Raw genomic sequence first — 27,613 nt, forward strand, 5'->3', positions numbered from 1 at the left:
TCCATAATCCATAAGGCTTGATAAAAGGAAACGGAACAAGATTAGATCAATTGTCTCCTGTTACTTCCTGACCAAGCGACATGTCAGTTCCGCGGTATGAGAAAAGCCATGCACGCTTCAAACTGAATTTTTTTCAACTTTCTACACTTGCAGGAGAGCAGGAAGGTAAAACAATGAGTGTCAAAGCCATTAGCCTACCATTATAAACAAGACATGTCGTTTTTAATCAACAACATTAGTATAACAGCATATAATGTCCATAAGATTGCTCAAAACTGCATCTCAACGACGCATCGTTTCAGAACTCTTCCCCCAGCAATGGCTATCTAGCAGGCAGCAGTTTAATTAAAAATAACGAAAAGGACATGAATTCTAGTTGCAGCTGTTCCAGACTTGTACCTACCGACTTTGTCTAAAGTCTAAACTAAGCCATGCCAATTCCACAAAACCCAAATTCTAACTGAGAGGGACAGCTATTCTAACCAACCTCTAATGCAAGAGCAAACAATCATCAAGCATGACCTCAGTTGCTCCTTTGATTCAAACCACGAAAGAGGCAACCAATAGAGACATGAGACCACTTTCTCAGCCTCAGTCAGATATATAAATAATTGCAGCTTAATTATCTTTGATCACAAGCTATGTATCATTCATGAAGCTTTCAAATTAAGCAACCAAAAACACTTTATTATCTTCTCTAAGTTTCTTAGCTCTGTTTGCTGTCAATGTTTAAATGTCATTATTAGTACTTAGAGCCAAACTACAAATTATGCAGTATATGTATTACATACATACATAAACGGGACGTAATAGGGAGGAAAGCAAGGAGGGACATGACGTCTGCTGGGTTAATTTGTAACTTCATTTTAAAGATCAATCAATGTCCAATTAGTAATGTATTGCTGTATGCAAAACTGGCCAGACTGGCTTGGTCAGCAGACTACATTTTCAAACTTTTAAAATATTTTGTGCATCAAAATTCAAATATTGGTCCTTCAAAATCTTAAGTGGCTAGCTAGGCGCCATAATTTGTGCCAAAACAGGCCAATCAAGTAGTAGAAGCTCAAAAGAGATGGCTGGTGCACACTTTGCTCTCTGCCTTTATTTTTTTGTTTTTGCTCTGCAGAAATCAAACCATCTGAATGTTAACATGTTCCATGTGATATTGACTCAAAAACAAAACTTGTTGAAAGAAAAGCTCCGTTGTCGGTGCCGCTTTGTATTTTTGTTCTGTCTCAAAGAGCTCATTAGCTAAAAGGCTTACCAAGACCAGTCCAACTTTTCCAACACCCTTGTTTTGTTTGACCAAAATAAACCCTTTTCATCTTTACTTGGGAAGACCATCTTTTTTTTTAAATTTTTGGTTCATGCATTCAAATGTATTTGCTTTTGACCCCCCCTCTTGTCGGTTCACTTGAGCTTTGTGTTTTTTGCATGCAGATACATATAATTGTAATAAAAACCAGGCAGAGGTTAATTGTAATTTAATTTAATTGACTTCTTCTCTTAAGTCATTTGCTTTGATTAGTTAATCACAGACGTAAAAATTCATTAATCACAGATGTTGAAATCAGAAGTCTGAAGCAAGCAACTCAAAGCCATGAATTTTTTATGATAACTGATGTTTAGTTTGTATCAAATTTATTAACTGTCACCAATGAGTATGAGGGTGATCTTTATTTCTTTTTTTCCACGTTTTGAATTAAGGGAAGGTCCAGAGTCTGTTGGCGTGAAGACTTTGAACACGGTATGCTATAAATAGGTACTCTCAAAGTGGGTTTCATTTCCTATAAAACGATCTTACCTCTCTATAAAGCGAAATGAAAATGAGCTTAATTAACATGCATTTTAAGTAATTAAACACTAAATTTAGTTCCGATTTGGTGAATCGATCACTAAGCTATTTGTACTCAATCTATATGGTGATCATTTTCAGTGACCCACCAAAGGGTATATGATTGAGTACTAGTCATTCGGTGTGGTGTATGGATAAGAATTTTAGGGTCAAGGTATCTTTCGTACCCACAAAAATGATAGGAAAAAAGACTACATATAATTATGTGAGAAGGGCTCTTGAGCTCTACATTGTTTTGGCGACTGCCTTAAAGTATAATGTACCTGCAGGCATATATGTTTCAAAGTCAAAATTAGCCCATGCATGGGCTCCATGCATATGCACGACCTTGAAGCCATGGCCGGCGCTGACTAGCATCTTCCTAAAGTGACATAGTTCCCTTTGTGAGAGCCTCCCACTAGTACATCCGACACTACATGTTAATTGCACTCGCAGTTTGTCGTTCTGCAATTCAACGTCAATACTCTATTATTCGAAACCACGCAAAGAAAGAGAGCGCGGAATGACAAACTCTGGGTGTGAGAATAGCATTGCTACGAGCAATTTTGAGTTTTTTTTGTTTACTTTGGAAGACCCCTAACTCTCTTTCTCTAGATGTCTCTCCAATAATGCAAGAGAGGCCAGCCAAGATTAGCCTTTTGGAGGGATGCGACTGAATACATGAAGGGTCTGGAGCCCGCCATATATATTTGCTAGAAAATCAGCATCTCTGACGTACTCTCTCTCTCTCTCTCTCTCACATATATATATATATATATATATATGTATGAGAGAGAGAGAGAGAGAGGCCCCAGAATAATCTTCTCAAAACTCTGCCAGCGGTTCAAGAAATATCACAATCTCAACCCAACCCCACACAGGGCCCTAACTATATTGTAATTAATTTACAAACATACACATAATTATGAATTTCCATATAATTTAATGTATATGTATGTATGTATACGTTCAATGCATACTTGTTAATACAGATTAAACATCAATAATGAGTTTTGTTTGGTCATGGGGTTAATAATGCAAATCAAGAATTAGTTTGTAGCTGCTAGCTGTTTGGTGCAGAGCAGCTTTGGCCTCTGCAAAAGCACTTAAGCAGGAAAATGACAGACATGAAAACAGCAATGTTATAATGATAATTAGTTTACCAACACCGCAAGATTAGGACCACAAAAACAACTAATTACACCCATCATATTATTTCAACCTTTTTTTTTTCTTCTGAAAAGAACAGAATACAGAATATGCTGCAAATTACAGTTTAACAACTTGGTAAAATCAACTAAAATATTTATTACACCTGGTCAAAAAAAAAAAGTGGAAAAAGAAAATCCCCAATATCCCAAACCTTTTTTTTTTTTTTTTTGCATCAGTAGGAATTCCCCTGTTACTATCAACATCTATGTGTATTTGTTTAAAAACCCAAGAAGAAACCAAAAAATTAAAAATTAAAAATTGAATTTACAATCTCAGATATGCTGGAAGACATCAAAATTTGCACCTGTTAGATCTTCTGACAGCGACGTTAACGGATAGCTATTGAAATCTACAGAATTTTGAGCATGAAGAAGCTGCTGCCCTTGTTGCCATGAATCGGGTTTGATAAGCTCCTCTGATTTTATCCCATTGGCATGGAATTGAAACAAGGAGTCTAATTTGTTATCTGTGTCCCATGAAAAAGCTGCATTTTCGACTACGTTGTTGTTGTTGTTGCTGTTGTTCATATGGAACCCTGCTGCATAGCTGCTCACATTGGAGCTATTGCTTGAACATTCCTTCACCTCATTCATGAAAAATGAGCTCAGTCTTGAAGCTGAATTATCAGAAAAATCTGTCCCTGACATGCTCCCGTGGTCCGAATTCGCTAAGCTTGGCATTGAAGTGAACCCAAAATTTGAGCTTGTCTCATAAGTAGTATTGTGGGGTTGATTGAAATGGGGTCTAACATTGGTAGGGTGGTATTGATTGGAAACAAGATCTGAATTGTAGCCAGATGGCTCAATACCTGTTTGGAACTCAAAGTAAGGGAGAGAATCAAAGGCTCTTGAGGCTTGTGTTAAAACTCCAGCTCCATCAAAGTAATTTGAATCATTGACAAGAAATGTTGGACCTTGGGAGGAAGACATGGCTGGTATAGTTAGAAGCCCTTGTTCATGCTCTGGCATTGGCAAACACTCTTTTAATTCTGAACAATCCATACTCTTCTTCTCTTTCATTTCTTCTTCACTTAGTGGCTTGTGGGTAGTTGGGTCAATTCCTTGCTTCATTAGCTTCTTCTTCAAGCATGAATTCCAGAAGTTCTTTATCTCATTGTCTGTTCTGCCTGGTAATTGTGCTGCAATTTGAGCCCACCTGATGAAATTTCAAAAACAGATACATTCAAATGCCAAAACAAGGATTGCCCATTTCTGTTTTCATATCAGAGTTGATAAGTTCAAGCCTGTTATTGCAAAAGAATCTTTTGGTTAATTGGTTTTAAATTAATTACCTGTTGCCAAGAACTTCATGGAGACTGATAATGAGATCCTCTTCTTGTTGTGAGAACATCCCTCTCTTCAAATCAGGCCTCAAATAGTTTATCCATCTCAACCTGCAACTCTTTCCACACCTCTGCAAACCTGATGACAAACAAAACCAGAAACAAAAATATTAAACATTTGATAAAATGTTTCAAACACCAAATTTGAATAATGCAAAGTTGAATAAGTTATGCAATTAAGTACCAGCAAGCTTTGGGACTGAACTCCAGCAACCAACACCAAACCTAGTGATGTAATTGAAGAGCTTCTCATCTTCTTCTGGTGACCACAGACCTTTCCTTAACTTCTGCTTCAAACAACACGAATGGCGTCCCATTTCTTTTCGTTTCTTTTTCTGTGTGCTGATGAGAAATGGAAAATGATATAGTAGCCGCTAGCAGGTAGCTGTTGCTGATCACAGCAAAAATCCGGACATGGGGGTTGAGAATTTATGTCTGTTTCTATGACTCTCTCTCTCTCTCTCTCTCTCTCTCTCTCTCTCTATCTATCTCTTCATATGTTGTAAGAGTGGAAAATATTAAGAATAATTTGTTATGATTTAAAGAAAACTGGCATAAATCATACTTAGAATTCAAGTCATAGAGAGAGATAGAGAGAGAAGGAAAGAGGGAGAGAGAGAGAGAGAGAGAGAGTTGAAGCAATCAAGTGGGTTTTACGCAAATCTGGTGCTGCTGGCTGCTTTTTGCATTGGACTGGATTGGTTTTTAAGATATCTCTCCATCTCTAGAAATTGTGGGAAGAAAAAAAAAAGGTGATATAAATGAGAACAGCTCTATAAACGTGTACTTTAGTTTAACTTATTAGTGAAAAATACAGTATATGTTTAGGGTTCATAAAAATATTTAATCGGTTGAGGGGACTTGGGAAATTAATTATCATAAAAGAAAAGCTGCTTATGTTTAAAACCTCATCAATCCAAAAGCAGGGGTGTCCCTTGATTTTAATTTTGTGTTGCTTGCACAAATAGAGAGCTTTGATTTAATTGAGCATGTGTTCACCATAATTAACCATCCATAATATTTGCACTTAATTAGCCTCACCTACTATTGTGTATTTGTTGTGACTTTGAACCATTTCAATCAAAAGAATAATATTTTGTATAGTTTTATAAAGAAATATACGGAACGAAATTAGTTTACTTTCTTCTTACACTTGTTGCTTTAAATACAAACGATAGTCTAAACTACACAATTAAGACGTCACGAGGGTTTAAACTTGAGACCTCTGATATGTAAATCAAGACCCTTTTTCCACTGGACTAGACTACATCCCGTTGGCTCTTTCAGTTGTTGCTCAAGTTGGAACATAACACATATTGATGAATTTGTATAAAATAGTATTTCAGCCATGCTTTGCCAGCTACTGTACACAGAACACTGCGTTTGAGGACAAAAGAATTAAATTATAAATCAAAATAATTAATCTTATCGAACTACCAACATGTAGCATTATACACTCAAAAATTATATATATATATATATATATTACTTTGTATAAATATTTACAGGATAAATATAAAGCCATCAGCCGACAGTAGCAGAGCATCAAGTGTGGGTTCCATTTGTATATGTGACTATACAAAAAAGAGAAAATTATTACAAAAGTCATGCTAGAAAAATCTTGACGGTACCTATGTATTTTCCTACACACCATAAATAATAAATAAAATAAAAACCCAAAGATTCCATGAGAAACTACATAACAAAACATAAAAGAAAAAACAAAAGAACAGACAACTCCCCTTTTTCCCCTTTTTCCCCTTTACACTTTCTTCTTCTTCTTTATAGTTTCCCCTCCCTTTTGGCCTGCCGCCATTAACAAACTAATTTATTAATTTAATATGTATTAATATACTAACATACTTAAATTGGATGAGATTAATTTACCCTATATATCTTGTTCTTAAAAATCAATGTAGTTTTGACATAGTGAGGTGTGAGCATCGCTCATATTTGTACGTCCATTATTTTTGTAATGATACTGCTTGAGCTATCCTGTTATTTTTGTAATGATACTGCTTGAGCTATCCTGTTATTTTTGTAATGATGTTGTATAAGCTACCCTAGAAGAAGATACTCCTCATTTATGCAAATCACGGTTTGACACATATGCAAAAATAATTTCATAAAAAACACGAAAAGAAAAACTTCTATACATATGTCATACTGTTATTAGCATGAATGGAGGAGTTCCTACTTATAAGGGAATGAAGGAAGTATTTTCCTTTTTGTAAGAGGTTAACGCATTTTATTTTATTTTATTTCTTAGTTTCTTAGTTCCTTGCCTCCTAAGCTTTAATAATTTTGCTTTTGTGGGGGATAAAAAAAGTATTTATCAATTTGCATAACCAATGTTTTTGTAAATAAAATCAAACAAAAAGGGAAACCCCCAAGAAATAAACACCCCTTGCTTTCATGAATTGGAAAGAAGAGAATGCCCCCACCCTAGTACCAACTTAGCTTAAAATAAAATAAAATATATTTAAAAAAAATGAACAATCAAAGATCTAAAACATGGATTAACATAATGAAAGCTTATGATCAACTAATGGTGGGGCCCGATCCTCCACATGGCAGCCATGTATTAACACATAATCAATTAGCGTCCGAGTGACCACACCGTATTAAATCTCCAACTGGGATGAAGCCATCAATGATTGGAGGCTCTGAAAGACGTTTCTATGACCGACAGTTACACGTATGATAATATAAATGCCATATAAGTCTTGGAAAATACGCAGCCAGCTCGACAGGCCCAAATACGACCAATATGTACACTTAATTGCCCTACCATCCTTTGTCGTTTTGTCGGTCTCTCTCATCATTCTACAGTACGACACTGCGTTGAATTCCAATCCGGGATGCTTATTCTTAATCTCCTAAACAAATCAAGATTAAGAGCATAATGTGATTTAAAATAAGAGCAAATTGCTTGTTAGAGTAGTGAAAAATTATGCATGGGTCACACGTGAAAAATAATTTGTTGGGATTTGAAAGCAAACATCGTATCGTCGCTAAATAAATTAGCCGATCACGTTAGCATATAATTGGTTTGGTTAATTGTTAAACACTAATTAATTAAACTTTCTGATTATAAAAAAGAGTGCATGATTATTGACTAAATTATTTAAAGACTAAACATAAACAAATACATGATTAAGTCAAGTTTAGATGATTTAATTAATTAGTAGCAACCCGCGTGTGAAATAGCTTTTGAGACACCAATGATGTGAATGTAGCTTTTGGGTTTGACTTCTCCTTAGTTTCCCTTTTCTTTTCAATCCTATTCATTTGGAAAATCTAAATCTGGAAAAACGAAATCCATGGTGAAAAAGTTGTCGCCCTATCACCTATGGTGCATGCATAGACACAAATATATATTGTAATGTTATGCAATTCTTTTTTATTTTATTTTTTCTCCACTGTCGATGAATCATTATGACCATACAGCAAACATGAATCCTGCAATTATTATATCAAAAATGTGTACCTAATTATGCACACACACACAAAAAAAAAGGAAGAGTTTAATTTTTAATTTTTTTTTTTAAAAAAAAAAAAAGAAAGGAAGAAAGAAAATTACTCTTATATAGGTGTAAGAAAAAAGTGGTCTATTATGCTTGTATTTTGAGTGCAAGACTGATTGGAATTTTGCTTTTATGGGGCGGCAAAAGTTTTGATTTTGATTCTATATTTAGAGTTCGTTTGGGAGTAATTTTGGATAAATCAATAATAACTTCTATGGAGAAGTACTTCTCCATATAATCACTTTCAGTTGTTTTAAATGATTTTATGATGCTTCTCCCCAAAATCACTTAAAATCACTTTCAGTGCTTCTCCTCAAACGAGCCCTTCATTTCAAGACAATAATGGCTAGGCACCGAATTAGTGGTTTAATTAAAGTAACACATAAGTTCGATGGAAGAGTCAAAAAGAGGAAATTGGAACACTATATTAATTGACAAGTACTTTCTAATTAGGCCATTCCTTTAAAATCTATTTAGAAAATACCATACCATATATGAACCCTTTCTCACTAGGTTTTGGGCCCCAGATAGATTTTTAAAGAGGACAACGATAGATAGCTTGTTTGAAAAACCTCTTGATGGGTCAGATTCATCTCTTGTTCCCCATATATAATCAGGTTCATTATCTAGTAACTTTGATCAGAGTATTAGCTTAGCTATTAACTAAATGTGTTTTTTTAAAATAAATAAAATAAAATAGATAAGGAATATTTTAATTAAATTGAAGTTGTTCCAATTCATCACTTAATCTGGCCAGTATCAGTCCCGAGAGAGAGGGGACAAAAGATTAGTTAGTGATCCAAAGCACATGGTGTAGCTTATAAGCTGATCCATCAAACTAACTAATAAACCAACATTAATAAGATATTATGGGGGTGGGCCGGCGATAATCATTTTGTGAGAAGGGCCCTCTTAACTTGTCAAAATCAGTCGAATTCATCAGAGTAATGGCCTAACCATGTTATTATGCTTGAGATGATCGAGATTAGTAGATGAGATGTAAACTCAGATGTTAAAAACCAAGAAATTATATGAACACCTCGAGAGATAGTAAATACTTGAATTTACCTCATACGTTTTATCCTTTACGAGTTATAAGAAAATAAATAAATAGGTAATTAGTGATGATATTATGTCGATTGTTATGAGAAGAAAGAAACAAACACCGCCATGGCAATAATAGATTGTGGAATCATATGTATGACAAGACTTAGAAATTATATACATTGGTCAGACTCAGAGGAGAAGAAAGGGACTTGTGAATACGTAGTGCTACATACAAGCGACTTTTATAAATTATATAAATTGGCCATATATATATATATATGGTCATGTTCTCATGGACAGTTGGACGCCATAGATAATGTAAGCGTGTAAATAGTCATTCACACAAGTCCTCGTCATGTTGATACTTCCGACCGACATGATATCTATCTCTTGCGGTTTGTGGCGCTCTCTCTCTCTCTCTTGGCGGCTGGCCGGTATTGGAATTTGGAAGAGGAGGAGAGACTGTACCATCTTGACCTTATACAAAAGTCGGCAGCTCCTCGTGTGGCTACGTCATCATGATCTTCCACCTCATATTCCCGGTCCACTTCACGTCCTCTCTCTCTCTCTCTCTCTCTCTCTCTGGGAGAAAAACTTCTCTATCATGGGTTCACTCTCCGTACTATCACGCGGAGAGAAAGATAGAAATAATGTGTACTATCCGAAACAAGCAACTTATTCTCTCTCTCTCTTCCCCATACTGTGGACTAGAAACGACGTTTAAATTTGAGCTAATTATTAAGTCGGGATGTGGGAGAGTATGGTATTTCTATTATATGCTTAAGACAGAATGAATTATTTTCATATATGATCATGCAATCATAAATTATTATGTTATTTTCAAGAAATTACACTTAAGGTAAGCAGAGGTTAACAATTGTGTAAGTAATGCCGAGGAAAAGAAAATGTTGTATACGGTATATTACCTTAAGGCCCCGTTTGGTTTACGGAATTGATTTGATGGGAAATCATTTCTCATGTCATTTCCCAATGGATAGGAAATAGTGATTCATTTTCCATGTTTGGTAATGCCGGGAAAGTAACCCGGAAATATTACTTTATTTCCTTTCACATGTTTGTTTTGAGTAGGAATGGAAAACTAATTTTGTTTAGTTCCCCAATTTTACCCATATTAAAAATATGTTATGAATTAAAAAATAAAAAAGGAATACCAATAGTTGTTGGATAAAACTATAATTATAAATTATTAGTAAGGACAAATTAGTCATAAAAAGGTGCATTTAATGCTAGTCTTACTTTCCCATGATAAGGGAAAGTAAAACTCAAGGAGGGAGGATAGCTTCACTTTCCTCACTATTTTCCCATGTGCAAGGCAACGATTTCCCATGCTTGACTTACCAAACATGGAAAAGCAATTGATTTCCCACCCCCAAGTTTCCTTTCCCATGAACCAAACGGGACCAAAAGAATCTTGACTTAAATACTAGCTAACAACATTTTTGCCTAAAAAAGTTTATAGGAGATAATAATGGCGAACTTTCAAGCCTAATACGTGGACAACATGTATTGGGTGACGTGGGAGAATGTGTGGCTGTTGGGCTCAACAGGTGAAGCCTTGCTCTGATATCATGAAAAAAGTTGAGGTTTCACCCCAAAATCAATTGGCAATAATGGGAGTAGCCAAACTCCATATAAACTCAGGCTAGGTCCCTTAACTTTTCAATATGGGATAAACATTCTCAACACTGAATATGATGGAATGAAAATCATGTAGAACATAGCTTTTTTATAGGGAGTTTCACTAAATACCCAAAATGGGGGCTGAAATTATAAAAATACCCAACACCCAAAACACTTTATAAACATACCCAAAACTCATCATTACACACACTCAAAACCCACTTATAAACATACTCAAAACCCATCATTACACACATACCCAAAACCCCTTTTGGGTATGTTTCTATGTTTAAATAGTGCTTGGGTATTTTTATAAATACATGTCTAGGATTGGGTATTTTTATAAATATCTATTTTTTATATTGATAAGAATAGTTAGCTTAATAACAACAACAATTATAATAAACAGTGTAATTTGCTAGGATGAATAAATACAATCCATATGATTTTAAAAGAATTTCTTTATATAACAATGTAATCGAATTTGAGTTTAAAGAGCATTGTCTTACCCAACTGATCTAACTTATGTTGATGTATGACAAGATATAGATCATTTATGGTGGGAAATATTAATTAAAATTAAGTGGCTCAAAATTGGAAGGAAATTATGAAAGAGAGGAAAATTCTGGTTAAGCATCAATTATGGTTAACCATAAAATGGTCTGTAGCTATTGGAGTTTTTCAACACGTAATCCGATTCTTTCACATTATTTATTAGATTGGAAATGAATTTTTTATTGTCAAAATTAGGGCCTAGAAATTAAATATATATTTATAATAATGACAACATGTTATCTCTATAAAAACGAAGAAATCACATCAAATTATAAGAGAATATATGGGAATTTAATATCCTTCACAAGCAATACGCTTTCTGAGAAAAATCTAAGGAAAAATTTCAGCTAATACGGCATTATGGATTTAACCGGTATGACGCTATGGCTCTTTTTGAGAGAATTTGGGTGGTGGTCTTGTTTTCATTTTGTTTCATTAATTTACTGCCCGAGAGGATGTATGGTCATGCAATCATAAAGTAATAAGTTAGTTGCTGCCCAAACGATTACAGTTAAAGTGAGCAGATCTTAAGAATAATGTAAGTAATGCCGAGGAAAATAAATGTTGTATATGGTATATTAACTTCAATTAGTTGACTGCTTTTTTGCCTATAAAAGTTTATAGGTGACAATGATCGAGGTGAAAAAGTGCATCCATGATTTCTGAATAGGATGAAATGAAAATAAAAATCATTTGATGTAGAACATAGTTTTTTTAAGGGAATATCTTTACTCACCATTTTAATTCAAGGTGTACTTTTACTATTATTCCAACACTTGACACGTGTTCATTGACATAATCATAATTAACTCTTTACTTTGTATTTATGGAACCATGGTTATGTCAATAGACACCTGTCAAATGTTGAGAATGGTGATGAAGATACACATTGGGTTAAAGCGGTGAGCAAAAATGCTCCCATTTTTTAAAGACAACATATTCTATTCATATGCCAAATTAATATTGATATAAGAACAACTAGCTTAATAATATACAGCGTAATTTGCTAGGATGAATAAATACAATCCATATGATTTTTTTAAACAATTTTTATTTATTTATGATATAATCGTCTAAACTACTTTAATGTAATTAAATTTGAGTGTAAAGAGCATTGCCCTGCCCGACTAATCCAACTCATGTACACGTGTAACACCAACTATATGATGCTTTCACGTTATATATTACATTGGAAATGAAATTATATTGTCAAAAATAGGGCCCTGAAATTAAATATATACTTATAATAATGACGACATGTCATCTCTATAAAATGAAGAAATCACATCAAATCATCAACTATTACAATCTCTATCTCATGATCTTCTTTCTAGTGTATTTAACTACTCTATCACTTTGGCCTTACCTTATACTTTAGGTTTCATTCCTATTTTCTATATATATTGGGTTGATTCATCAATTAAATAAATTATTAGAAAATTGAATAATTGAATTGGATGAATTAGAGCATTAATACACTTCAAAATAATTGAATTGGACATCATCTATCTAACTACCAAAATAAAACACTTCAAGTCTTCAATAAATTAGAGCATTAATCATATTTATTAGAATACTTAATTCATTATGCACTGTGCGTATCACACGTGTCTATATGGTTTATGTATATATACATCTGTGATGCGGACTTCATTTGCATTAACCATGAACCCGTGATGATGGGTACACTTAGTTATAGGTAGTAGCCCAACCAAAATAAGGACCACAAGGCTCATTGGCAATGGGGTACAAATAGATAATTATATAAAATAGCAGAAATTCACGTTTTTATTATGAGAATGTCATATATTTTTTACTACCCCTCATTGCTTTCCTTCTTATTTACAATAATATTCGCACATTAATAACGTGCGGATATCCAGATGAGATAATAATTGTATAAAATAGATAATATGAAATAATATTGCAATTGTAGCACTCTCATATCATCAGCTGCTTCATGGAAACTACTTGTATTTTGCTATAAAGGTAGAGTCCTTTTCAAACAGTCTTCATCGACCAACAAGAAAGCTTCCTTTTCAAGAGATGATGATCACAAAATGATAGTGAAAGTAAAGCCATGGAAACCCATTTCTTTCCCTTCATCCTTCCCCCAAATGATTAGGTTCTTTGCCTGGCTCTCATACTTTTTCTTGTCCCCATAGAAAATATTTATACAATATTTTCTTGTCGTCAAGGAATCACTCCTCTCTCCTTCGAGTGCATCAATCTTTCATGCCACACTTTTTATGTATTTTCTTAATTTTGCTTTTTTTAAAGTATGCATGAAGCACTTGCATTTTTAATGATTCTTGTTTCTCTATGTAATTCTTTATAGAACACTAGCTCTCAAAAACACACCCCTTACAAAAGATTGGTGAGGAATCTCCACATCTTTATAGATGGCTGATTGTGAAGTTTCGACACTCATGAACATGATCATGAAGAATTGGGGTTAAAATGGGAGATTTTTGTTTTTGTTTTTAAAAAAAATAAAGAAAAAGATAATTGAGGTAGTTTAGTGATATGATGGTCCTTTCCTCTTGTGCCAGCGAGGTTGTTTTAGTGGTTTATAAATAATAATTGCCCTAGTTAACTTCAATTTGGGGTTAATAATGTGGTTTCAACTCCTCTATTAATGAGGGGTTTAGTTTTAAGATTCCTTGGTCCCGCTTGAGCCAGTCCCACCCATGCACCCAATCCACTAGAAATCAAGTCAAAAGTTGTAATTAGGGTGCCTTGAGAAGAAAAGCCATCCATGTCTAATCACCAAGCTGAGGAGATAACCCTCTGATTAAAATTTCGTGTCCCCAATTGATAACCAAATTTTTTGATTTGACACCAATAAATATTCTAATTAACACCTTTAGTCTGTGTGTCCACATGCTTCTGCCCTCTAACTAAAAATCTTTTTTTAGCTATAGCTGTAATAATAATAATTCGAAATAGGACTAAGTTTTCATGGTTTAGAACTTAGAATCATATATAAAGTGTGATCTATAATTAATTTTAAGGTCAATGGACGAGGACAATGCTTTTAACAATGCTTTGTTTGCATAGAAGTTTCTCTCATTGAGATCAATTACGTTCTTATTAGATGACTGATTGCTTGCCAAAAACCCCTTTACGCATGAGGTGATTGTCTTGTTTTCAATGTCGGCAGTTGTTTCAAATTCGAATCTCGGCTCTTCTATTGATTAAAAGAATTCGGGGATAGATGTACCTCAACTATCTCAATATCAAACTTTAATTTTTGTTAGTACAAAAACACGATAGGGTTGGCTTTCATTTGGTTTACTTCAACTCTTATGTGACATAATTTGGCGTCTTATATATAAGATCATTCATTCATCCCTTATTACATAGGATCCACATTTGCCTTATCATTCGTGTCATGTAATCGAACACACACAAGTGGAAGACATATCAAATCTTTTTCCTTTTCGGGGTTTTGATTCACTTGCAAATTATTTACAAATACAAGAAAATGGCACTCCTCGTTTTATTAATATTTTAACTTTTAAAAACTCCTTATAACTATATAAAATTACATTTATAATGAGAAAACATTTTACTTCTTATTACAAAAATATTATGCAAATATGTTAATTCATCAGACTCATGCTTTTGTCTGCTTTGCTTTATACGAACAAGATCCTAATTATTGGTTAGAAGAAGGCCCGTAGTGGTTAATGAATTGTATTATGGATAACCTTGGGGTAATCAATACTTCCAGTTACTTTCTTTCAAAAGAAAATAATTGATTATATATTTTTTTAAAAAGTAAATTCATCATTGTATAGCATGAGCATATAGCAATTTATTTATGGGCTTCAATAAGATTTGCATTTTGCTTATTTATTTCTTGGGTTTGAGTTTCGACCCCAAAAAACAATTCATGGGTTTGAGTTGTATCAATATTGGCCCAAAACCAGCCACGTAAGAGGCTTTGCCAATGCAAGCCGACCAAAACGACAGGTCCCAGAGTTAGTTGGGTTGCAGGCCTCGCTGGGCTCTTCGCTACCCGAATTTTTTATTTATTATTCTTCTTCTTTGCTTTCTATTGTGAATAAAACGACCCGTCTTTCGTAGCTGGTCACCCCCCCAGCAACCATTTTACTTTCACAGCAAAAAAAATAGAAAGAGCGAAAGACTGAGAGAGAGAGAGAGAGAGAGAGCGAAAGACAGAGAGAGAGAGAGAGAATCAGATGGAGTCGGAAGGCGGGGCGTCACTGCCGTCAGGACCAGACGCGAAGAAGCGGCGAGTGACATACTTCTACGAGCCCACCGTCGGCGACTACTACTACGGCCAAGGCCACCCGATGAAGCCCCACCGCATCCGCATGGCCCACAACCTAATCGTCCACTACGGCCTCCATCGTCGGATGGAGATCAACCGCCCCTTCCCCGCCGGCCCCAACGACATCCGCCGCTTTCACTCCGACGACTATGTCGACTTCCTCGCCTCCGTCAGCCCCGAGACTCTCGCCGAGTCCTCCTACTCCCGCCACCTCAAGCGCTTCAACGTCGGCGAGGACTGCCCCGTCTTCGACGGCCTCTTCGGCTTCTGCCAGGCCTCCGCCGGCGGCTCCATCGGCGCTGCTGTCAAGCTCAACCGCCAGGACGCCGATATCGCCCTCAACTGGGCCGGCGGCCTCCACCACGCCAAGAAGTCCGAGGCCTCCGGCTTCTGTTATGTCAATGATATCGTCCTCGGCATTCTTGAGCTGCTCAAGGTTCACAAGGTAATAATAAACCACACTTTTGTTTGTTTTTGATTATTAAATTATTAAATTATTTTATTATAAATTGAAATTGTGATTTTTTGGGTTCTAATTTCAACGAGCTTAGCTACTCATTGAGGATATTGGTGTTTCTGTGAGGCATTGTTAACTTACACTAGAGCTATTTTTAGTAACTGAGCTATATATGTTTTGTGCTCTACGTTATATTTAGTGATTTTTAGTTACTGAGATATATTTGTTTTGCTGTATTCTTGCTTGCACTTAACTGGTAACAAGTAGTTTGGGGGTTAGGAAAGTTGAATCTGATAAAAATTTAAGGGTGATATTTATCTGTGAAAGTATCCATTTTTATTTTTCTGATTATACATGCGGTTTAAGTGTCAAATCTTTGTTCTGCTCATTTGTTGTATGCCATCATTACCTTTTCATTGTTTGATAATTTGCATATGTAATCTGGTCATTGTCGCTGGGCAGCGTGTGCTTTATGTAGATATTGATGTGCACCATGGAGATGGAGTTGAGGAGGCATTTTACACCACTGACAGGGTCATGACTGTGTCCTTCCATAAATTTGGGGATTTCTTTCCTGGGACTGGGCACATTAAGGATGTTGGGGCAGGGACTGGGAAGAATTATGCGCTGAATGTCCCGCTAAACGATGGAATGGATGACGAGAGTTTTCGTGGTCTGTTTCGGCCCATCCTCCAAAAAGTCATGGAGATGTATCAGCCTGATGCAGTTGTTCTACAGTGTGGTGCAGATTCGTTGTCTGGTGATAGGTTGGGGTGTTTCAACTTGTCTGTCAAAGGCCATGCAGATTGTCTTCGCTTCCTTAGATCTTTTAATGTTCCTCTGATGGTCTTGGGCGGGGGAGGTTATACGATCCGGAATGTTGCCCGTTGCTGGTGTTATGAGGTTTCGTTCTCGCCTTCTCTCCCCATTTTTGGCAATCACATTAACATCTTTTACTTGTGTCTCCTATTTCTTTGAACTTTTTTTCAACAACTCTTATGCAATGTAACGTCCTTGTTATTGCATCTATTACTTTGCACAGACAGCAGTGGCAGTTGGGGTGGAACCTGATAATAAGTTGCCTTACAATGAATACTATGAGTATTTTGGTCCAGATTATACTCTTCATATTCCCCCATCCAACATGGAGAACCTAAACTCACCTAAAGAGATGGAGGCAATAAGGTGTGTTAGTTGCTGCTAGTGGATTGTATTATCATTCAGTTTACTTTTAAGTTGAATTTTTAATTGGTGATTATTACTGACACCAATAAGGTGAAATTTATTATACCTTACCCCAAGCATTCTTGAACTATTGATTAGAACTATGAAAAATACTTAAAAATCTACTAACCATATGCATTGCTTTAGTATAATTTTGGTAAAAGGAAGTGGTTCTGAACTTAAGAGAACTCATATCATGATGTAAAGAGGAAATAGCTCATCTTTAATTTGCTTATCTTTGCAAATATAATGGAACATTGTCAAGCTTATCTTTGGAACTTTTTGCATGGTGCAGTAAAATCTCTAGCTAGGAAACATTTGTTAGAATGCTGGACTGTTTTGTTTAATTTGCAGTAAACACACACACACACTCTCTCTCTCTCTCTCTTCATACATGTTTTGATTTTTGTTTACTTTCCCAGGAATACACTACTAGACCAACTTTCTAGAATACCTCATACACCCAGCGTTCCTTTCCAGACAACACCACCAACAACACAAGTTCCAGAGGAGGTTCGTGTTAGTGACGAATTGATTCGATGATTTTCCAGGGTTTTATGGTTTCAGCATTTTCCTTGATTCTTATAACTTTACTGTTTGCTTCAATGGATGCAGGCGGAAGAGAACATGGAAGAAAGGCCAAAGCCTCGCATTTGGGATGGCGCGGATTATGATTCTGATCCTGAAGAAGACAAGCATTGGACTAAATTCTCCAACCCTGTTAGTCAGCATGCAGTTAAAACTGAGATGCGGTAAGGCTTTTTATATTTTATATCATAGTAAAATAATCATATATCAATGAGACTTGTATCCAAAGTGTATTAAGGATATTTCTCTTGATAAAAATGCGATTCAATTGTTGGATAATGAGCATTTTAGTTATTGTCCCTCTTCTAATGTTCAGAGTTGTGGTTGTTAATATAGGGATGATGCAGATGGGATGGAAGACGAGAAACCAAATCATCCTCCGTGCTGCTGACACAGATGGAATTTTGTAGCTTCTGGTCGTAATGTCCCTGTATCACCTGTCTATGAGATGTTTACTGAAGCAGAGAGAGCTTTGTTCAAGCCGCATAATTTCTAGAAAAGGCATCCTATTAATTAGCGAGGAATTAGAGCAGGCTACTAGGCACCATCCTAATTGTCAAGTCGGTGATGCCCTTGCTAATTGGAAGCCATTTGTTTTAGAATCACCCTTTGTAAAACCGAACTTACATTGAAAGCAGGCGAATATCAATACACTGTGCATAGAAAGCTTCTAAGATTAGTTCTAAAGGATTACTGTGTTTCTAGTTTATTGTTTATGTAGCCTCTCAGAATGCAGAATGTACCAATTATATGTTATTTTGTTCGTTTGAAAATTCTCTTATTCTCAAAAGAAGAAAAGAAAAAAAGGAAAATTTTCTGTAATTTGGAGGGTATTCTATCTACATTGCGTGAAGCATTGCCAGGTGACCCGTGAAGCTGAACGGCACAGTAGAAAAGTAAATCCTATCACAATCCAGTTCTAGAATTCAAAGAAATTTTAACAATTTTCTTAAATATAATATAAATTTTATGGGCGCTATTATGGAGAATTACGCTCCCTTTTCTTCTTCTCTGGTTTCTATATGTGAAGTGAAACAGACTACAGAGAACAATAAGCAATGTCGCTTCAGCAAAACCCCCACCAAATTCGACCGTTGATTTCCTACCCAATTCAAAATTTCCCAAGCTCTTTCCAAACCTCATCTCCAACCCTCCATTTCTCCACCAAAACACCTCCAAAGCCAATCCACTTCCACCCATTGACGCCAAAATCCCAACCCGCCCACCATCCGGCCCCCCAAACCAGAACCCAAGAGGACGGCATCCCCGCCGAGGATGTCAAAATCCTCGCCAAATTCAAGTCCAGGTACAATTACATTCGTGTCCTCGAAGTTTCTCGAAGAGCCGACCACCCCTTTGCTGGGTCAAGGCTTCTCCTTCTTGACAACCCTGGAAACATCCACAGCATCTCCTTCATTTTCAAGTCCCTCACCAGCACTTACTTTGACGTCTTCGCCACTTTGCCGCCGATTTTGCCTCCTGGACCAGTCGGAATTCTTGGGTTCGGGGCGGGTTCTGCCGCAAGGTCCATTCTTGAGCTGTACCCAGAAGTTGCGGTTCATGGGTGGGAGCTTGACCCGTCTGTGATTGCTGTGGGCAGAGAGTACTTTGGTCTCTCAAAGCTGGAAAGACAGTACCCAGGTAGGCTTATAATTCATGTTGGAGATGCATTCAAAGCTAGCACTAGAGATGGGTTTTCAGGGATTTTGGTGGATTTGTTTTGTAAAGGCAGTTTGGTTCCTGAGCTGCAAGACCCAAATACTTGGGAGATGCTCAGAAAGTGTTTGAGAAAAGGCGGGAGAATAATGGTCAATGTAGGAGGTAGTTGTGTGGAGGCTGAGGACTCAACGAGAGATGGGAAAGTAGTTATGGAAGACACATTGAAGGCTATGCATCGGGTTTTCGGCAACAAGCTTTTCGTATTGGGCCTTGGGAATCGACAGGAAGATAGCTCCCTTGCTCTTACTGGTGATTTGCCTGATCTTGAAGCTTGGAAGAAGATGCTGCACCGTTCCTTAGCTCGTTATGTTGATAAGTGGAAGCCATTTAGCGGTTAAATGGGTAGGCGTTCTTTACTTCCTTCGATTAAGGATAGCTATTACTTTGATTACTGAAGCATTCGTTAGACATTAGGCAATCTATTGATGCTAATCCATGTAATTGTGCATTAATTTTCCTGTTTGAATCAGCATAGATAAAAATTTAATTATTACATTGTATTGTTGGCATGTGTCAATATTTGAGTTTTCTTTGAGCTTCTTGGTTGAGTCCTGGTGCATCCTCATAAATCAAGTTGAAGGATACAGCTCAATATATAACTTGTACTAAACAATAGTTTTGTCCCCAACTTGTGCTTAAAACAGTAACAGAGAGAAGTAAAATTGTCATAATCGGCTGTTCTATTCATCAGAAGGCTTTAGACTACAATTTCTGCCCACCCCCACTTGCTAAAAACCCTTCATTTTAAGCCAGATTCCCAACTTGGTTTTCTTTTTTGTGACTTTTGGGTTTTTCGAGCAGCTTGTTGGAAGGGTTGAATTCATATCAGTGACAGAAGCCAGCTGTATGCTATACCATCCAATATAAATATTCTGGCTTTTATTCAATACTATAAATTTCATTGAAATTGTGCCACTAACATTTACAAAACTGAGGATGTTTATAGACTATCAGTCAGCATGTTTTTTAAGCATTATATATCATATCCTAGCCTTTGTAAATCGAAGTCAACTGTGTCGCTATATGGTGACTGTGCTTCCTATGAAAGCAAGGGAAGTAACATGTAACGTCGAGGTCAACTCCGTCATATCTTAGCCTATTTAACCATAGTCGATCCTTCTTCTACCAAATCCTCATTAACACACTATAGTCTCTCATAAAGACAATTAGCTCAAGTAGAGTATAAATCTTGGTTTCAAATTGAAAGCCTTCTGCAGGTTCTTGTTCTTCCAAGATGAGCAGTTTTATGGAAAAGTTTGTTTTAGCTGTTGTGGCAGTATATCTTCTTGTGGGTGTTTCTTCTGCAACTTCTACATTACTTCGTCATGGTAATAATATCTTTCCTGTATCTGTGTATCAGTTCCATTGAAGTTGACCATGTTGACTAAGACCCACTCATGACTTGATCTAGTTTTATGATTTACCACTTATCAACATTTCATTCTGCATTTACGTATGTTGTAGAGAATCATGAGGTTGTACTATTTTCCCTTTAATATATCAAACTTTGTGACTATTAACATTTCTTGCTTCTTGTGGTCTTCTATGGCTGAAGGTGGCGAGAAGAGTTTGTCGCACATTGACTGCAGAGATGGCATGAGAAAGATTATTGGAAGAAAAGGAGGTAGCTTTGGATGTCAAAGTCACATTGTTAGCAAGAATACAGTGCCCATCCGCAGCCTAAGAATAATTGTTACAACCTCTCCGCCTTCACCGACTAAAAATCCACGAAAGTCTCAGGGCGCTCCTGCACCTCCTCCGCTTATTATATGATGGCCGGACACCTATGTTTATTTCTTTTCCCATTGTTTCCTAGTGAAAATTCTTGTTGCTTCATTTGCAAGTCCTTTTGGTCTTTGTACAAGCGACTTGAGTCAAAGTATGTATATGTGTTTGAATATGTTTGCAAGTATACAAATCCATAATTATATCTTCAATTTTCACAAGGAACTCAAAAGACCGCGTATCAAGTTTTCCTGAGCAACAACATCGAGTTCTAACCTACATATTTAGTAACCTAATGTGTCGTTGCTCTGATCTAAGATTACAAAGCAATTTAATTGAGTGCAAAAGAAACGTGAAATGCCAAAAGCACTGGACAGGGAAGCCTCCAGGAAGAAAAACCAACTACGGCTTCTTGGTCAAAAGCCGCCTAGAGTTGGGAGAATTGTCATACAATGGGCTGTATCAAAATTCTAAGGTTAAAGTCAAGTTACACAATGCCTATAATTCTTGTCTTCATCGTAAAGAGTCAACGTTGACGCGATTGCTAAGCCCCACACCGGCTGGGCTGCATGAGAGCTGGGTATAGGACTTGGCTGTGCACTTGTTTACACAAAATTCAACTATTAGGATATTTCTAGCATTCATTGGACACGGCAATATCCTGAAGCTGCTAGGCGAGGTTCTGCTTTCTACCTCCGACGATGAATGGTTTTCCAGCAAAGTTTATGCTGGTTATTGCAGCACTAGTGTTGCTTCTTATGGGGGAGTTCCAAGCAACATGTGCTTTTCTTCGTCACGGTAGGTAATTAGCTAGTTACATATTAATGACTTTATGCTTTATCTGGTAATTAAATTAATTAATTTCTTGCTTGCTTGCTGTGATTTTCTTTATATGGCTAGCTGAAGCTGATCAAGGTATTGTGAAGAGTACTTTGTCGCATGTTGACTGTACAAGAGATGGCTTGAGAAAGATAAATACTGGAAGAAAAGAAGCTAGCTTTGGATCATGTCAAACTCACATTTTTAGCAAGAAAATAGTGCCCATCCGACGCAACCTAAGACAACCATTGACAGGGCCCAAGCCACCTTCTCCCACCCATAACTTCCCTCCGCACTACAGACGACCGGATTGGCCGTCACCACCTCCGCCATCATTCAATGATACTTACTCTCCGGAATCCAAAGTAATGTTACACAGTACCGCATCATTTGGTATACAAAATTTGATGAATAAATTTAGTGCGTTTAGCATTACTCATCATATGTACTTAATTAATCTATTCCCTAGGCAAGTAATTGTCTTTTAACTTGTTGCCTCATCTGCAAGTCCATTGATTTAGCACCAAATTTATACAAGCATCTGTAATCTAAGAAAGGAAAATACAATAATAAAATTCTAATAAGCACTAAAATAAGGTGATTATGGCACGAAAGCTACTTGCTTCCATTAACTTGTGCAGTTTCCACTTATCCACTCGCATTAAGCTAAGGCCTGGTGTGCAGCTGCAGGCAGATTTCAATATGAACGCACTTACTGAGGTGAAGAGAAGGAAAGCTATGGGACTAAAAAAGTCTAAGGTTGAAGTCAACCTTTTGAAAATCTAAACCAAATCATGTAATAAAAAGTATCGTCTATAAATCTCGCTTCCTCAAGCCTTCTTCATGTCACAGAATTTACAGTTCGCAACAACTATAAGTTGTTGGTTCTGTTTCAGAAAATGAATGGTTTTCCAGCAAAATTTACGGTACTTGCAGCCGCTGTGTTGTTTGTTTTGGGGGATTTTGCAGCAACTTCTGCCTTGATTCCAGTTGGTAATGGTTTTTCATGTTAGTATTTATTGTGTCTGCTGAGAATTTCATCCGCTATGTATTAGCGTTCATGTATGCATGAATTGATATTATTTTTGGCATGAAATAAGGTGGTAAGCAGAGCACTTCAGCATTTGTGTCTGACAGTAAAGATGGCTCAAGATACACATTTTCAAGGAGAGACGGTTGCTTTGGATGTCAAAGTATGAACATTAACAAAGGCAGGCAAGTGCTGCTGAGATTGAGGAGGCTGCAACAAACAAGAAGATTTACAAGGCCACCACCCCCACCAATCAGAAGTTCATTTGGGATATGTTCTGCTCCCTCCGCTCCTCCTCCACCACTCACTGCATGATTAGCCATGCTTCTTTTTTCATTTGGAAAATCAATCTACGCAAGAAAATTATATTTTTTTAATAAAATTATCAGAACCCTTGTGTCAAATTATGTTCTTTCAGTTCCATTTGCTTCACTTGGATTGGACCTCTCCAAGGTTTGCCAATAATTGAATGCAAAAGAAACGTGAAATGCCAAAGGCACTGAACAAGGAAGCTTCCAAGAAGAAAAACCACTAGCGGCTTTTTAGTCAAAAGCTATATAGCCTACAGTATAGAGAATTGTCACACAATGAGCTGGTTTTTGTCGTTTTGGAGTGGGAAAATCAGCTCCCGTTAAATTGTGTTTTAATAAGGGGACAGTGGCTTCCATGAAAGCAAGGGGAGCAAACGTGTGAAATAGAAGTCAACTCCATAATTTCTGAACTTCTTTTACCAAATCCTCATTAAATAAAACAAAAAACTTTATTTATAATAATGTATTTCAAAGACAATTTAGCTCAAGTAGAGAGACTATAAAGTCTTGCTGTCCAGGGTTTTCAATATCCTAGGATCTTGACAAATCATTCACACTGAAAGGCCTCTACAAGTTCTTGGTTCCAGCTTTCCATTATGAGAAATTTTCTGGCAAAGTTGGTTTTAGCTCTAGTAGCAGTATATCTTCTTCTTGGTGTTTTTCCTGCAACTTCTACATTACTTCCTCAAGGTAATAATATCTTCCTGTGATGAGATCTGTATTCACCTATTGAATTCAATTCTGCATTTACGTATCAAAGTTTTCGAGGATCGAAACTTTCTTGCGATTAACATTTCTTTCTTGCTGTGTTTTTTAATTTTAGCTGAAGGTGGTGAGAAGAGTAGTACTTTATCTCAAGTTGACTGCAGAGATGGCTTGAGGAAGATAATTGGAAGAAAAGAAGGTATCTTTGGATGTCAAAGTGACTTTGTTAGCAAGAAAATAGTGCCCATCCGTAGCCTAAGAATAACTCTTACGTCGTCGCCTCCTTCACCCATTAAAAATTTACCAAAATCACAGGGTGGTTATGCACCTCCTCCACTTATTTTATGATGAATATGTATGTTTACTTTGTGTATGAATATGTTGATGCCTCATTTGCAAGTCCATTTGGCTTTGAGGTCTTTCTTTCTACAAGCTCTTAGAGTCAAAGCATAATGTAAATGTGTCTGACTATGTTTTGAGCATAAATCCATTTATCTCAGCAATTTCTCACACAAGGAACTCAATCTGAGTATTGATGGAAACAGAGGCTAAATCCCACTTACTAGAATTGGAAAGGTTACACTAAAAATGTGATAGATACCAATAAACAAATAAACTCAGTCTTTTCACTTGAACTTGTTCATCAGTTTTCACAGAAGATCCACAGTTGGGTTCTTATCGCATAAGCTTCCATCAGATCACATATTCCTTGCTACAAACTAGATTGTGAAGGGGTTTAGGATGTGTTTGTTGTTGGTTACTGTATATGGGACAAGTAGTGGTTAGTATTTGGTGCGTTTGGTGAACAAAAATTGATGAATAAATTTGGTGCGTTTGACATTTCTCTTATGTACTTAATCTATGGATGTCAATAATTCCTTAGGCAAGTTATAGTTTTAACTTGTTGCCTCATTTGCAAGTCCATTTAGTTTTGGGTGTTAATTCACAGATTTTTATAATGATTGTTGTATGCATTTTACAAGGACCAAATTTATACAAGCATAAGTAGCTGAGAAAGGAAAATACAAGAATAAAATTTGAAGGACTAAAATTAAGGATGATGGAGGAGGTAATTAAGGGTCTTTTATATGCTCTGAGTCCTCTTCATCTCCACTTGTTTTGGTGCTTCCAAAAACTTTACAGTTTCCAGTTCCACTGCCATTAAGCTTAAGGTCTGGTGCAACCGTAAGCAGATTCTGTTGAAAGTTCCATATTTCAATGTGAAAGCAGTTATTTTGAGGGGTAGGGTAGCAGTCCAAGGTTGAAGTCAAACTTTTGACAATCTGGCAAAGTCTATAAATCTTGCTTTCCTTGCCTTCTTCTCATCGTTGAGGCCATAAGGTTTTCTTAAGTTATTGTTTCTGCTTCTGATGAAGATGGATGACTTTCCAGCAAAGTTGGTGGTAATTGCAGCACTAGTGTTGCTTCTTTTGGGGGATTTCCAAGCAACTTGTGAAACATTACTTCCTCATGGTAATTGATAACATCTCCCTGTGATTAGCTAATTACATTGATAACTTGATCATCTGATAATTAATTTCTTGCTTGCTTTGATTTTCTTGTATGGCTGAAGGTCGTGGGAAGAGTAGTTTATGGCATGTTGACTGTAGAGATGGCTTGGCAGAGATACATATTGGAAGAAAACAAGGTAGCTTTGGATGTCATTGTCAAGGTGAGAATTTTAGCAAGAAAATAATGCCCATCCGGCGCAGCCTAAGACCAATTACTGGGCAGAAGCCATCTTCACCCACTAAAAATGGACGAAAGCAACAGTTCCTTCCACCACTTTCACCACGCCGGCCACTCCCGCCACATCCGCCACCTCCCCCATCATCAAATGATTCTTATTCTCCGGGATCCTAAGTAATGTAGCATGGATAGACCATATCTCAATTGAATTAGAAAATATGTTCTGTCATCACTGATAGAAGTTGGCCTATATTCACTTGCTCTATGGATGCTATTCATTCCCTAAGGAAGTTAGTTCTTTAACTTGTTGCCTTCCATTTGGCTGTGGGGTCTTTCTACAAGCCACTTGAGTTAAAAGTATGTAATTGTGTCTGAATATGTCATTTTCTTCACCACATGTGTGACATAGGCAGGCCTTTAACAAACTGCTCCAATTAAGCCTCTAAATAAATCCTCCTCTTGATTTCCACTTCATTTTGTGCTTCAAAAACTTGTTCAGTTCTCATTCCCTCCTTCTCTTTTGTGTTTCCTCAAAGTTCTATTAGCATGCATATGGCAACAGGGCATCCATCTTCTCGAGTTCTGTATATCCATATATCTCCTCAAGTTTTGTCACTTTCTCATTGAGTTTTCTGTTGATCTCCTCAAGTTGTGTAACGAACTCCGTGAGTTTTGTTTCCCAGTCCATGACTTTTGTAATCATCTCCTCCAAGATTGGTTTCATCTCTTCTGCTTGGGCTGAAGCCTTAGCTCTGAAACCTGCAATCCAAATAGCAATGTGAGTATCACTCATTTGAGAATTCTGGGCAAGTTCCAGTGTCAATGCCTTCCTCTTCTTCTGTTAAGAACATATGAGTTCTTCCCATATAAGCTATCATATTGGGTTCATTCACCTCAAACACCAAACTGGCATCATCATCAGGGACCATTTCGTTCATTGTTAGCTCTTGACATCCTTTTTTGTTCCGAGTCTTTTTCTTTTTCCTTTTTGACAACTTGTTTCTGAGATGGCAATTTATAGAGACCCTCTTCTTGGCTTCATTCATGTTTCTGTAGGTGTTAAGCACATTGGGAAGGTAATCAGTCTCCAAAAATAATTTTTGGTAGTTGCATTGTTTTATTCCAATGTTCCATGAGGATTGAAACAGCCTCAAAATAATAAGAAAAACACAGAATCTGAATAATGCCATAGAACACATAGAAACACATAAGATCATTTATTCTGATAATGATGTAATGCCTTCAACAGACTGCACTCTAATAAAGCCGCTAAGTTGAAGGTTTAGGAACTTGGGAATGGGTTTGAAATCCCATATTTGCCATATTTGGTAAGTTCACTCTTGGAAATCCAATTACGCACACTCTTAACTTGTTCTGTTCCATTTGTTTCCTTTCCAACTGCTTGAGTTTTGTATCTAACTCCTTCATTGAAGTTGCAAGAAACTCTAAGTGTGTTGTTTCCTTCAACTCTGTTTCAACCTTCTCCACCATTGTTTCCACATTTTTTCTTTCCATCTCCTCCAACAGTGTTTCGATATTTTTTCTTTCCATCTCCTCCAACATTTGTTCTTCATTGAAGTTGCAAGAAATTCTAAGTAATGTTACACAGTACCACATCATTTGGTATACAAAATTTGATGAATAAATTTAGTGCGTTTAGCATTACTCATCATATGTACTTAATTAATCTATGGATTTCAATAATTCCCAAGGCAAGTAATTTGTCTTTTAACTTGTTGCCTCATCTGCAAGTCCATTAATTTAGCACCAAATTTATACAAGTATCTGTAATCTAAGAAAGGAAAATACAATAAGAAAATTCTAATAAGGACTAAAATAAGGTGATTATGGCACGAAAGATACTTTGCTTCCATTAACTTGTGCAGTT

At 36.5% G+C, this 27,613-nt stretch overlaps 3 protein-coding genes and 1 long non-coding RNA gene across 8 annotated transcripts; 3 read left to right on the forward strand and 1 right to left on the reverse strand.

Moving 5' to 3' along the window:
• Positions 1-3,010: 3,010 nt before the first annotated feature.
• Positions 3,011-5,095, reverse strand: LOC110745887 (uncharacterized). The gene is made up of 3 exons (XM_021946042.2): positions 4,573-5,095; positions 4,338-4,467; positions 3,011-4,201 (listed from the first exon to the last, which is right to left on the reverse strand). The coding sequence occupies exons 1-3, from the start codon at positions 4,703-4,705 to the stop codon at positions 3,319-3,321; spliced, it is 1,146 nt and encodes a 381-aa protein (XP_021801734.2). The 5' UTR covers positions 4,706-5,095; the 3' UTR covers positions 3,011-3,318.
• Positions 5,096-15,241: 10,146 nt separating this feature from the next.
• On the forward strand, positions 15,242-18,549 carry HDA6 (histone deacetylase 6). The gene is made up of 6 exons (XM_021946043.2): positions 15,242-15,903; positions 16,378-16,818; positions 16,958-17,100; positions 17,562-17,652; positions 17,755-17,891; positions 18,064-18,549. The coding sequence occupies exons 1-6, from the start codon at positions 15,367-15,369 to the stop codon at positions 18,116-18,118; spliced, it is 1,404 nt and encodes a 467-aa protein (XP_021801735.1). The 5' UTR covers positions 15,242-15,366; the 3' UTR covers positions 18,119-18,549.
• A 159-nt stretch (positions 18,550-18,708) lies between these two features.
• On the forward strand, positions 18,709-21,403 carry LOC110745889 (S-adenosyl-L-methionine-dependent methyltransferases superfamily protein). 4 transcript variants are annotated; one of them, XR_002524890.2, is made up of 4 exons: positions 18,709-19,368; positions 19,456-19,788; positions 20,654-20,774; positions 21,002-21,403. XR_002524890.2 is itself a non-coding variant. In XM_021946045.2 (2 exons), exon 1 carries the CDS (start codon positions 18,786-18,788, stop codon positions 19,782-19,784), a length of 999 nt encoding a protein of 332 aa, XP_021801737.1. In that variant the 5' UTR covers positions 18,710-18,785; the 3' UTR covers positions 19,785-19,788; positions 21,002-21,403. The 4 variants fall into 4 exon arrangements, 1 of the variants encoding a protein (XP_021801737.1); XR_002524888.2 differs by having other exon boundaries at positions 18,709-19,788; XR_002524889.2 differs by having other exon boundaries at positions 18,709-19,788; positions 20,664-20,774.
• Positions 21,404-22,784: 1,381 nt separating this feature from the next.
• LOC110745909 (uncharacterized) lies at positions 22,785-24,468 on the forward strand. 2 transcript variants are annotated; one of them, XR_002524897.2, is made up of 3 exons: positions 22,785-22,998; positions 23,091-24,021; positions 24,155-24,468. It is a non-coding gene; the product is annotated as an uncharacterized LOC110745909 (long non-coding RNA). The 2 variants fall into 2 exon arrangements; XR_002524896.2 differs by having other exon boundaries at positions 22,786-22,983.
• The last annotated feature ends 3,145 nt before the right edge of the window (positions 24,469-27,613 follow it).

The sequence above is a fragment of the Prunus avium genome, chromosome 5 (assembly GCF_965620075.1).
Source record: "Prunus avium chromosome 5, drPruAviu1.hap1.1, whole genome shotgun sequence".
NCBI classification, from domain to species: Eukaryota; Viridiplantae; Streptophyta; class Magnoliopsida; order Rosales; family Rosaceae; genus Prunus; species Prunus avium.

Coding starts and splice junctions, on each gene's coding strand:
- LOC110745887 (XM_021946042.2), bottom strand. CDS start 4,705: ATGGGACGCCATTCGTGTTGTTTGAAGCAGAAGTTAAGGAAAGGTCTG. Junction 4,468..4,572: donor TTCAGTCCCAAAGCTTGCTG/GTACTTAATTGC, acceptor GTTTGTCATCAG/GTTTGCAGAGGTGTGGAAAG. Junction 4,202..4,337: donor CATGAAGTTCTTGGCAACAG/GTAATTAATTTA, acceptor AAATTTCATCAG/GTGGGCTCAAATTGCAGCAC.
- HDA6 (XM_021946043.2), top strand. CDS start 15,367: ATGGAGTCGGAAGGCGGGGCGTCACTGCCGTCAGGACCAGACGCGAAG. Junction 17,653..17,754: donor CAACACAAGTTCCAGAGGAG/GTTCGTGTTAGT, acceptor CAATGGATGCAG/GCGGAAGAGAACATGGAAGA. Junction 17,892..18,063: donor GCAGTTAAAACTGAGATGCG/GTAAGGCTTTTT, acceptor TTGTTAATATAG/GGATGATGCAGATGGGATGG.
- LOC110745889 (XM_021946045.2), top strand. CDS start 18,786: ATGTCGCTTCAGCAAAACCCCCACCAAATTCGACCGTTGATTTCCTAC.